The 12,577-nt window shown below is 48.6% G+C and overlaps 1 protein-coding gene across 2 annotated transcripts in view; it reads left to right on the top strand.

Moving 5' to 3' along the window:
• The window catches only part of ADAMTSL4 (ADAMTS like 4), an 86,284-nt gene that overhangs the window by 61,667 nt on the left and 12,040 nt on the right, over positions 1-12,577 (top strand). For both annotated transcript variants that reach the window (XM_053369901.1, XM_053369900.1), the window contains 7 exons: positions 1,966-2,102; positions 2,855-3,059; positions 5,151-5,323; positions 7,060-7,165; positions 7,394-7,714; positions 9,064-9,193; positions 10,252-10,456. In XM_053369901.1, the coding sequence (XP_053225876.1) occupies positions 1,966-2,102; positions 2,855-3,059; positions 5,151-5,323; positions 7,060-7,165; positions 7,394-7,714; positions 9,064-9,193; positions 10,252-10,456 (1,277 nt within the window). The remainder of the gene's footprint in view (positions 1-1,965; positions 2,103-2,854; positions 3,060-5,150; positions 5,324-7,059; positions 7,166-7,393; positions 7,715-9,063; positions 9,194-10,251; positions 10,457-12,577) is intronic.

Genomic DNA, 12,577 nt, shown 5'->3' with positions numbered 1-12,577 from the left:
CCTTCAGAAGGCTGTTCTGAAGGCTGGCAGTGGGAAGAAAAGCCCTTCTCCCCACCTCCCACCCCGCAAGCTCCGGGGACAGGAGGGCTTTCCTCCCAACCGCCAGCATTTTAAAAGCCCCCAGACAGCGGAGACTTCTCCGCTGTCCCGGGGGCTTTTAAAATGCTGGCGGGCGGCAGCGAAGCGTTCGCTGCCACCCGCCAGCATTTTCAGATCGCCCCGGGACACCGGAGAAGTCTCCGCTGTCCCGGGAAGGCAGGTGGGGGGAGCAAAGACTTTTGCCCCCTGCCGGCCTTCAGAAGAGGTCCAGGACCTCTTCTGAAGGCCGGCGGAGATTTCCCTATGGGCTTTCTTCTTGCGAAGCAAGCCCATAGGGAAATTCGTTTTGCGAAGCACCTCCAAAACGGAAAACTCTTTCGTCTTGCGAGTTTTTCGTTTTGCGAGGCGTTCGTCTTGCGAGGCACCACTGTATTTTGAAGGTTTAAAATGGTTGTTTTTAACTGTCTTGTGATTTCATTGTAGACCTTTTGTAAAACACTTGGAGGGTCCCCCCCTTATTTGAGCGGTATATAAATTTTATGAAACAAACAAATAAATATGTCGCTCTCCTTAGGACGCATATACATCAAGGGCTTTTGCAACAGATTCGATAGGGGTTCTTCCACTACTATTTGGAAAACTTGCAATTCTGCAAGCGGAGATTTTTAGAGATCTTGAACAGAGTATCTTTCACAGATCCCACCAACCAACGACTCAGCTATACAGCTGCAAATAAAATGTTTTAAGCGCAATATACAATTTGACACTAGGTGGCGATGGCGAGCCTTATGGAAAATTCAATGTATTTTTAAAAACGCTTTTTTAAAAAGCATTTTCAGAAATGTTTTTATGTGTGTGTAGATTCCACCTAATTCTAACCAAGATTCGCAAGGCAGGATTGGTAGTTAAAAAACCAGCCAAAGTTTGCAGAACAGCTCTGACTCCTCATTAATGTTTTGCCTCGGTCTCAAGATTCTAGTCCTCAGTGTGGGAGCTTCTAAACACCACCATCTCCCAACCCCTTTTAAGCAACCCTTTCTTGCCCACAGTGTAGGGGATAGTCATGACAACCAAATCAGTTTATTCCTTTGTTAAGAGCAGGTGGGGCAAAAGCCTTTGTACTCTGTCTCTCTGTCAAGGCTTTGCCTCGGGTTCAAAGTCCTAGAGACACTGCCTTGCAGAGGGGTCCCCCAAACCCCTAACCCCAAATCTTTACTGCCCCCTCATGAGGTCCGTTTGTTAATTTGCGCTTGCTTCCGGTACTTTCTGCTTTCTACTTGCAAATTCTTCCCTGGTTACCTGGAAAGGAGCCCACGATCGCCCCAGGCGACTAAGCAGACTAATCCAGAATGCGGCAGCTAGACTGTTAACTGGCAGCAGCCGCCGAGACCATATAACACCTGTCTTGAAAGACCTACATTGGCTCCCAGTACATTTCCGAGCACAATTCAAAGTGTTGGTGCTGACCTTTAAAGCCCTAAACAGCCTCGGTCCAGTATACCTAAAGGAGCGTCTCCACCCCCATCGTTCTGCCCGGACGCTGAGGTCCAGCACCGAGGGCCTTCTGGCGGTTCCCTCATTGCGAGAAGCCAAGTTACAGGGAACCAGGCAGAGGGCCTTCTCGGTAGTGGCACCCGCCCTGTGGAACGCCCTCCCACCAGATGTCAAAGAGAACAAGAACTACCAGACTTTTAGAAGACATCTGAAGGCAGCCCTGTTTAGGGAAGCTTTTAATGTTTGATGTATCACAGTATTTTAATATTTTTTTGGAAGCCGCCCAGAGTAGCTGGGGAAGCCCAGCCAGATGGGTGGGGTATAAATAAATAAATTATTATTATTATTATTATTATTATTATTATTAGCATGAACGTGGTTCCCCCCCCGATCCTACTGACCCCTCTACTTCCCTCTCCTCCCATCATGCAGTTCGGGGGTCCCAGCGCTGCGAGCTGAACTGCCGCCCCATCGGCTACCGCTTCTACGTGCGACACACGGAGAAAGTGCAGGATGGGACCCCGTGCGAATCCTCCTCCCAGGACATCTGCGTGGCCGGGCAGTGCCTTGTGAGTTACTCACTCGTTGTTGACTTGTTAACTTGGAAGGGATCTGGTTGTTGTTGTTTTTTAATATTAAATTTTATTTAACATAATTATTGCAAAATACATACAAATACATACATACACATTTTTTCAGATAAGCACACATATAAAAAAAGAACAAAAAAGAGAAAAGAAAGAAAAGAAAAAATAAGAAGAAAAATTGCAAAAAGAAGAAAAACTGGAAGGATTTCCTCCAAATTCACTCCACAAATATCTCAACAATCAAACTTCCTTGTTTGACTTCCATCGCATTACACTGCACTTCCTATATACATTTTAAGCAAATTTGCATCTGTTATTCCGTATTTTTCCCATACAAATATTCTAATCAAGAAGTTTTCTAAATCTTTCATAAATCTATTCTAAACACAATCAACACCTTACACTTAATCCTTGCCTACATAAATAATCATTTAGACATTTCCATTGTTTCTGGATTATATTTTTGAGTTTTTGTCTTATCAAATCAGTCAGCTTTGCTAATTCCAAGGGAAGGGATCTGGTTTTTTTAAGGAGGGCTTGGAGGAGGAGGTGGTAGTGCCTGAGAGGGAGGAGAAAATATATTTCTGGGCTGCAGGGGGATGAAGGAGGCATCAGAGAACATCTGGAGAACCAGATGTTGCCCTCTGTATGTAAGGGGACACCCCTTCTCCTTGCTCAGACACTTCGGCTCATCTCTTCAACTCGTTTCTCCTCTTTTCCCGTGGCCTCGCCAGACCCCCGGTTGCGACGGGGTCCTGGGTTCGAATCGCACGCTGGACAGCTGCGGGGTTTGCGGCGGGGACCACACCACCTGCAAGCTGGTCGTGGGGAATTTCAGCGACACAGACGTGCCCATTGGGTACCATCGCATCCTGGAGATCCCGGCGGGCGCCACCCGAATCCAGGTTAAAGAGATGACCCGCAGCCCTAACTACCTGGGTATGTGTTTATGCCATTTAGTCGGGGGGGGGTGTAGTTTGTTTAATTCGGTGGGTTCATGAATCCGCTTCTTGAAGATGTTCTCCGTGCACGCACATAGAAATTCAACATTTGGACAAGCGGAGCCTCTTACCAGCGCAGACAATTGGGCCATCTAGCGCAGTATAGCCTACACTGACTGGCAGAGGCTCTGCAGGGTATCATAAAGGGGGACTTTGCCATCTGGAGAGGTTGAGGACTGAGCCCAGGGACCTTTTGCCTGCAAAGTGTGTGCCCTGCCATTAAGCTGCGAATCTTCCTGTAAAAATAAAGTAAGATTCTAGTCCTCATTGTTCTTAATAAAGGGCTGGTTTCACTGGGAACAGCTCAAGCGGGGAAGAGTAATAAATCATCATCATCATCATCATCCAAGATAGAAGCCCTCTACTCCTTAATGTGCTGGCTTAGGCCCCTCGTATTTACGGGACCGTCTCTCCTGGTCTGCCCCGCAGAGGACCTTAAGGTCCATGAATAACCATAGTTTAGAGGTCCCGGTTCCTAAGGAAGTCAGACTATCCTTCACCAAGGCCGGGGCCTTTTCAGTGATGGCCCCAACCTGGTGGAATGCTCTGCCCCAGGAAACCAGGGCCCTGCAGGATTTAACCTCCTTCTGTCGGGCCTGTAAGACAGAGCTATTTTGCCTGGCCTTTAATTTGAATTCAGCCTGATCTTTTATTTCCCTTCTCTTCCCTCCCCCTCCCCTTTTATGCTCTGAGACCCCACAGCTAATTCTCCCCTGGCCTCCTCGCTGGCCCAAGTAGGACCAATTCAGCCAGCTAACCCTGGGGATTATCTAATTGATTTTTGAATTTTATTGTCATTCATGTTTTTATACTGTATTTTATGCTGCTTTTATAATTAAGTGTTTTAAAGTGTTTTAAATTTGTTGTTAGCTGCCTTGAGCCCGGTTTTTGAACCGGGAAGGGCGGGGTGTAAATAAAAATTTATAATTATTGTTATTAATGCCTGATCTATGGGCAGGGAGAAGGCAGGCAGGCTGCGATTCTCCATGGTGACCCAAGTGCACTCTGTACGGGCTCAGAGGCATTCCGCCCTTCCTTCCGAGGTGGCTCCAAGGTGGGGGCCTTGATTCCCTGAGTTACCCCACCCTCCTTCCCATCTCATGACTCTGTTACAGGTGCCACAAAATACTCGCCCTGCGTTTGTAAGAAACTGATTTTTTTAGCGTGGCAGCGCCCACTTCGGAACTCCCTGGCGACTAACGCCAGGCGGGTGCCTTCCCTCTCCTCTTTGCGGCACCTGCTAAAATAATTTTTTTTTGTTATAGGCAATGTGTAGAATGTTGCCGAGCATTTTAGCCTTGTCACGGAGTTTGATTTGAGCATTCCGTTCCTTTGACCTGTTTTGGGAGGCGGGTGGCACTGTGGGTTAAACCACAGAGCCTAGGATTTGCCGATCAGAAGGTCGACAGTTCGAATCCCCGCGACAGGGTGAGCTCCCATTGCTCAGTCCCTGCTCCTGCCAACCTAGCAGTTCGAAAGCACAAATTGCAAGTAGATAAATAGGTACCACTCCGGCGGGAAGGTGAGCGGCGTTTCCGTGCGCTGCTCTGGTTCTCCAGAAGCGGCTTAGTCCTGCTGGCCACGTGACCCGGAAGCTGTACGCCGGCTCCCTCAGCCAGTAAAACGAGATGAGCGCCGCAACCCCAGAGTCGGCCACAACTGGACCTAATGGTCAGGGGTCCCTTTACCTTTACTTTTACCTTGACCTGTTTTGACTGATAATCTTGTAAACCCAATTGAGCGGTTGTCTTTATGAAAAGCAAGCTGCACCTGGAATGAGGGAATAAAAATATAAATTGCAAAATTGTACGGGAAATTTTAAAAAATTGGAAGGAGATAATATAATGTACGTAAAATCCTGAAATTAAAAAAGGGGGGATAATAAAAATAATAAAAATTAAAATTGCAATGGCGGTGGATGGGGGGGGCACAGAGCGAGGGGAGGAGGGACTTTGAACGAGCTGTAGCTTCATGTTGCTGTTGACACTCTCTCTTCCCCCCCCAATCCCTATGCCCCCAAATCTCCCAGCCCTTCGGAGCCACAGTGGCAAATCCATCATCAACGGGAACTGGGCGGTGAACCCGCCAGGGCGCTACGAGGCAGCTGGCACCGTCTTTGTGTACAGCCGCCCAGGAAGCGACCGGAGGGAGGGCGAGTCCCTGACCGCAGAGGGTCCCACGACAGAACCTATAGATGTGTATGTGAGTACGCAGTGGGGTGGGGTGGGGTCTCAGGGAGAGGAAAGGGTGAATCCGGTGCTGCTTGGACGTCTGTGGCTCACCTCGAATGCAGACCTCTGCCTCTTTTGTCAAGGGGCAGGCGGGGCTCCACTTTTGTTGATTTGCTTTTAAAAGCCAAGTTCCTAGTCCTCAGGACTTTCAGATTTCTCTCGGTTTTGTTTTATGCTGGTTTTAACAGGCGTGTGGATTTATTTATTGTCGCAAGTGGCTTTGAGTTGCTTTCGTTATTAAAAAAAAAGGCAGCAACTGATAAGTTTAATAAATAATCATTGATCCTTAAGGCTTCTGTTATGTACAGTCATATCTTGGGTTACAGCCGCTTCAGGTTGCGTTTTTTTGGGTTATGGACCGCCGAAACCTGGATGTACTGGAATGGGTTACTTCTGGGTTTTGGCGGTCACACATGCACAGAAGCGCTAAATTGCTTGCGCATGCGCAGAAGTGCCAAATTGCAACCAGTGTGTATGCAGACACGTTGCTGCGGGTTGCGAATGCTGCAGGTTGCGAATGTGCATCCCGCACGGATCACGTTCACAACCCGAGTGTCCACTGTACTAAGCTTGGATCCTAGAACAATAGGCAAGTAGGATCCTAGAATGCAACAACTGATTGGCTTGCAAGAAAAGACCAATCAAGCTCCAGGAGGACGTTAATCAGCCTATTAGGCTGGTAGCATCATGGAATGCAACAACTGATTGCCCTGCAGGAAAAGACCAATCAGGCTCCAGGAGGGAAGCAGAATCAGCCAATCAGACGAGACTCATTGTGTAAATAACGTATATAAAAGCCTGAGGTTTGGGGGGCAATTCAATCACTGTTTTACAAGCTGCAATAAAGAGCATGAAATCACAACAGGACTCTGACTATATTTCAGCTTCTATTTCCAGGTTGGAAAAGTGTGGTTTGCAAAGTCATAAGGTAGTCCAAGGATTAAAAGTATGAGCACAGATAGGAGCAGAGCCTTCTGTTCAATGCAGCTGGGCTCTCCAAAATGCCTGAGTCTATAGAGATGCAAATACAGTGGTACCTCAGGTTCCATACGCTTCAGGTTACACACTCCGCTAACCCAGAAATAGTGCTTCAGGTTAAGAACTTTGCTTCAGGATGAGAACAGAAATTGGGCTCTGGCAGCGCGGCAGCTGCAGGAGGCCCCATTAGCCAAAGTGGTGCTTCAGGTTAAGAACAGTTTCAGGTTAAGTACGGACCTCCGGAACAAATTAAGTACTTAACCTGAGGTACCACTCTATAGGCAAATGAAATGTGTGTAGTTTGAAGAAATTCCTTTTCTTTGGGTTATTTGGGTGCGGAGTATCTGGGGAAGGGAATCAGAAATTAGTCATGGGAGGGGCCTGTCCGTATTTGGGTGCGAGGGGCCTCCAAGACAGGATTTCTCTTTTCCCTTCTCCACCTAAGGAGCTAAGTAGAGGCCCCAGGTCCAGACAGAGTCTACCTCTGCATAATCAGATTCTGAGGACAGACAACAGGGGCTTCGTGGAGGTGTTTTCGTCTGACCCAGCAGGACTTTTCTCTGATGTTCACACTGGGAAAGGGATCCCAAGGCTCTGTTTCTGCCCCCCCAAAAAAGAGGGAGGGAACTGTTAATTCCCAAGGAGGAAGGAGACTTAAGGCGCTCATTTTACGTTGCCCCCCCTTCCTCCCATGCCCTGCTTTAATTCCTTTTCTGCTGCCTCCCACAGATGATCTTCCAGCAAGACAATCCTGGTGTCTCTTACCAGTTCTTCCTGGCCTCTGTGCAGCCAGAGACCCCCACTCCTGACCTACGTAGCCCCCGTCAGGACTTTGGTGAGCAAACCACCCCCTCCCCTCATGTGGCAGGCAAAAAACCCCAAACCCCTGTGTTTGCTTCTTTCCTCCTCCATCGCAGTCCGTTTTCCTTCGGTGCCATGCCTGTTCTAGGTGGTAAACCTGTGTTTTCCTCCTCCATCCCCGAGCATATTCCTTTTGTGCCATGCCTTTTTTAGCCGACACCCTTTTGTGGAGCAAAAAAATCACCTTTCTCTTTCTTCCCAGGTGCCTTGACTGTGGTTTCCTCGGGCAACCAGATGGAGCCCCCACCCAGCCACCAGCGCCCTGTGCCCGCAGATGCCAGGAACCTCAGCCCGGCCCGCCTCCCAGCTTCTTCTGGCCAATCGGGGAGGAGCCGTGGCGCGGCTCCGCCCCCTCCTGTCTCGTCCGGCCAATCAGGGAGGAGCCCCGGGACCCTGCAAAGGAACGTCCGCGTCCCACCCCTCCCGCCCCCTCCCCCTCCTGTCCAGCACGGCTCGGACCCCCTGCAGGACTTCTACTGGAGGCGTATTGGCAACACCGACTGCTCTGCCACCTGTGGGAAAGGTAAGTCCTATTTCCCTTGGCAGCTGGTATTCAGAGGTGGACTGCTCCTGCACATGGAGGTTTGGGTTGACTTAGGGTGGCGCTGTGGGTTAAACCACAGAGCCTAAGACTTGCCGATCCGAAGGTCGGCAGTTCGAATCCCCGCGACGGGGTGAGCTCCCGTTACTCGGTCCCTGCTCCTGCCAACCTAGCAGTTCGAAAGCACGTCAAAGTGCAAGTAGATAAATAGGTACCGCTCCGGTGGGAAGGTAAACGGCGTTTCTGTGCGCTGCTCTGGTTCGCCAGAAGCGGCTTAGTCATGCTGGTCACTGACCCGGAAGCTGTACGCCAGCTCCCTCGCCCAATAAAGCGAGATGCGCGCTGCAACCCCGGAGTCGTCCGCGACTGGACCTAACGGTCAGGGGCCCCTTTACCTTTACCTTTACCAGCCTCTTACAGCTGGCACCCACTGGGACCGATAGGACAGAAGGCAGGGAGCCCAACAGTAGGGGGCGCCAGAGAAGATCGCTCTAATAGGTGTGAGAGGTTCTCCTCATTTAAATCCCGTCAAGAACCTTGCGAGGTAGGTTAGGCGAAGAGGTGGTGGCTGTCCCCCAAGGTCACACCCAGGGATCGGCCAAGTGGGGATTTCTGAACCCCGGGGTCTCCCAAGTCCTAGCTTGGCGCCCTAACCACTACGCCACACTGCAAGGGCGGAACTGAGACTTAAGGTGGAAGAAGGTGACTGGCTGTGTCGTCCACTGGACCTAGAGGTAAGCAAGAGGTCAGACAGAGGCAGACAGAGTACAGTAAGTGGCCCAGTCCTCTCTCGGCTATTAGCAGTTTTAGTCCCCCTCTATGGCTTTATTGATGCCATGGAGCTTAGCTGCAAATCAGGGAAATCCCTGGTTTGAATCTCAGAACTGCCACAAACTCACTCGCTAGCCATAGCTGAACCACACGCTCTCAGCCTCAGTTTGCCCCATCTGCAAAATGGGGGGAATTTTAAAATGCATTTGCTTTTATTTAAACGACGCACCTGCCACTCAGCTACAGCGATCTCTTAAGCGCTTCACAACACTCACAAGGCCGTTGTGGTGAGGATTAGGCCCGCGGAACGCTCTGAGAAAGTGCCAAACAAGCGTTGCAAGTTTTTTTTAATCCTCTAAGCTCGTTAGGCGCCCCCGCAGCAATGGCGAGAATGAAGCCACCGCACAAAGGAAAGAGAGAGGTGTTCAGACCATGTGAAGGAACCACATTTGCCAGTATATGCTGAGTTCTCTGGTTCTCGGCCCCTCGATTGCCTTGAGGACTAGAAACTTGATTTTTTAAAAGACAAAATTTGCTAGTATCACCACCTTTCTCTACAGGTTTCTGGCAGTCTGTCTACCAATGCATCTCTCGCGTTACACAAGAGGAGGTGGGGGAGGAGAAATGCCACCTGATCCCCAAGCCCATCGTGTCGGAGGAAGCCTGCAACACGGAGCCTTGCCCAGCCTAGTGAGTGTCCAGTCCACCCGTGCCTCTTGTGGGTCTCCTTTTGAGGCAGCTGCTGCCCTCTGCAGGCCTGGAGGCCTCATGACAACCCGCCTGGACTCTGGCATCGGGCAACTTCCTCTGTCCCTATTAAAATTTCCATATGTGAGCTTTGGGGGAATGACGGTCTACTTTTGAGTAGGTCACCACCATCTTGAGCAAGACACCACACGGGCCCAAGCCACCTCCGCTTGTCACAGAGTTAGAAACCCCTCTCTGCAGAAACCCTGGTGCCCCTTGATTTCCCTGTCCCTCGCTCAACGGAGGGTTTCAGCAGCAGCAACAGCCTCTGTTGCAAGAATACAGAGCACAATTTGTCCCCAGCGGATATTATAGGTTTGCCTAACCCTGGCAGGTTACCTGTTAATGCTCACTTGATTGGATAACCTGGGGAGCCTGGCCAGTATTTTGTAATGATAAATACTTAGTTCCTGAGCCAGGTCACAGGCTCACCCTATTCATACACAGACATACCCTTAAGACAGGATTTGTGAAGGAAAAGACAATGGGGAGAGGCTTTTCCATTTTCCTTCGACCTTGCAGAGAAAACATTTGGTCAGTTTAGGAGTCAAAAATGCTTCCAGGCCTGTTTTCCTGTGCTGCTTCAGACATGTGGTTTATATATTTATGTGCATGTTTGCTTGGTACATGGATGAACATTTATTATATATATATGAGACTTTTGAATAGGATCCAAAAGGCAGCAGTCTGATTGGTCCTAGGAGCCACCCAATACAACTCCAGGTGGAAGTGAATCCGCAACCTGATTGGCCTACAGGAGAATCCCGGAATTAGCCAATCACGTTGGGGCTCATTGTGTAAATAATGTATATAAAGCAGACATTCTAGGGGAACTTCCATTCCTCCTCACCACTATGAGCTGAATAAAGAGCATGAAATCCACACTCTACTCCGAGTATATTTCAAAGACCTTAATTTTTTTTATTTCCCTTGCGAGGGAATATTCCGTTTTTCTCTGCTCATTCGACTCCCTCCCCACCCTGTCTGTCTCTTTTTTGCAGCTGGGAGGCGGGCGAGTGGTCAGCCTGCAGCAAATCCTGTGGCCTGGGCACCCAGCACCGCCAAGTCCTGTGCCGGCAGATCTACGCCAACCGCAGCACCATGGTGCACCCCCAGAGGTGCGCACAGCTGGAGAAGCCCAATGCCACTCAGGCCTGCCAAGTCCAGGTTTGCAGCCGCTGGGAAGTCCGAACTAACTGGAGCTCGGTAAGGGATTCGGTGGTCGCCGGGGGGAGGAGAGGATGGGGCGTTGGGGGGGGGTCATTTCAGTGTGGGAAGCGGCAGCAAACTCTAGAGCAGGGTATCTAGGATGCCTGCAAAATGGGCATCGATGTAAGACAATGTGAAATGTGCGTTCAGCAGGGGTACCAGGAGGAATGGATGAAATTCAAAGACTATCTAGTTAAATTAAGGTAAAGGTAAAGGTAAGGGGACCCCTGAACATTAGGTCCAGTCGTGGCCGACTCTGGGGTTGCGGTGCTCATCTCGCTTTATTGGCCGAGGGAGCCGGTGTACAGCTTCCGGGTCATGTGTCCAGCATGACTAAGCCGCTTCTGGCGAACCAGAGCAGCGCACGGAAACACCGTTTACCTTCCCGCCGGAGCGGTATCTATTTATCTACTTGCACTTTGAGGTGCTTTCGAACTGCTAGGTTGGCAGGAGCAGGGACCGAGAAACGGGAGCTCACCCCGTCGTGGGGATTTGAACCGCCAACCTTCTGATCAGCAAGTCCTAGGATCTGTGGTTTAACCCACAGCACCACCCCATGTCCCTCTAAATTAAGTTATCGTAACTTAATTGTAAAGACTTGCAAATACCAGACAGGCCTAGGATTTAAATAGGTGATGTTTAGAAAATAATACGTTTAAAGTTAAAATGGAAAGAAAGAAAGATGTTAAATGAATAAGTTAATATTACGAGAAAAATTGGTTTTGGAAAACTGTTACAATTATATACACGGAAATTCAGACAGGGGGACTGGAGGAAGTCACTTAACAATGTTACTAAGATTGGATTAAGTTCAGTTATGATTTATGTTTGTTTGTCAAAAATCACTGATTTGGTTATACCGTTAGAAATACATAGACAGATAAATTATGGAATTATGGTGAGGTTTAATAAGTTGACTGTTTATATTTGGGCAAGTTTTCTGCTGTAGTTTATTGGAAGGAGACAAATAAGTCATTTCCTTAATAACAATTGAAACAATTTATTTAACTAAAACAATAACATTGTAGCATATGTATCCACATTTGTTAACTGATGTGGTTAAACAGTTTAAAAAAAAATGAAAAAACTTAGACTGAGTTTTAGCACACATGAAAAACTTAAAACAAACCCTTATTTCCTGATGACTATCCTTTGGACTATAGTGTAACTTAAACAGGAAACTATCTTTAGAAAGATTTTTTCCTCCAAAAGCATTTTATTTTAAAAACCTGACCTGATTTAAATTTTTAAAAAATCTGATTTAAATTAAAAAATCTGATTTAAATTTTAAAAATCTGATTATACACACACACACACCATTGATTTTTATCCATCCTGGCATTCAGTAAGGCTTAATTTCTGTCATGTGCTTTGTGTGGGGCTGCCCTTGCGCCTGGCCTGAACGCTGCAACAACTTGTGCAGGATAAGAACCTCGGTAGATCCTTGCAGCTGAGCCAAAGGGGCCCATTTTGCCCAGCATCCTCTTCTCATGGTGGTCGAATACCCAAAGAACCTAGAAATCTGGATAGACTGCTGCTGGATTTGGAGGTTCCATAAGGGCAAAAGAACAGCCCTGCAGGATCAGGCCAGTGGCCTATCTAGTCCAGGATCCTGTTCTCACAGGGGCCAACCAGATACCCCAATGGGAAGCCCAGAAGCAGGATTCGGGCGCAAGAGCCCTTTCCCTCTCCCTTCTGTGGTTTCCAGAACGCAGCAGAATTTCTGCCTCCAACTGCGGAGACTCCGCTAGTAGCCATTGATGGCCTTGTTATCTTCCACGAATTGGCCTTGCCCTCTTTTAAAGCCGTCCAAGTTGGCTACCATCACTGCTTCCTGTGGCAGGGAGTTCCGCAGTTTGACTGGGCACTGTATTATTGGTCCCCTTTCCTTGGTTTGTCTTAAACCTTCCGGCATTCGGCATCCTTGGATGTCGAAACAGAATGCACGATAGCTCGTCTCCTCCTTGTGGGAATGTTCAGGGATGCAGGAGAGGATATATTGCTTGATTATAGCCTTTCCAACTTGTGTTAGCAAGTTCACAATTTAGCAGAGTGACATTCCCCTTTTTAAACTCGCAGCGGATGCGTTAGCTCAGGCTCTCTAAAGCCTCTATAATA

Source organism: Podarcis raffonei, chromosome 16 (assembly GCF_027172205.1).
Source record: "Podarcis raffonei isolate rPodRaf1 chromosome 16, rPodRaf1.pri, whole genome shotgun sequence".
NCBI classification, from domain to species: Eukaryota; Metazoa; Chordata; class Lepidosauria; order Squamata; family Lacertidae; genus Podarcis; species Podarcis raffonei.
This window is presented reverse-complemented; position numbering and strand designations above follow the sequence as displayed.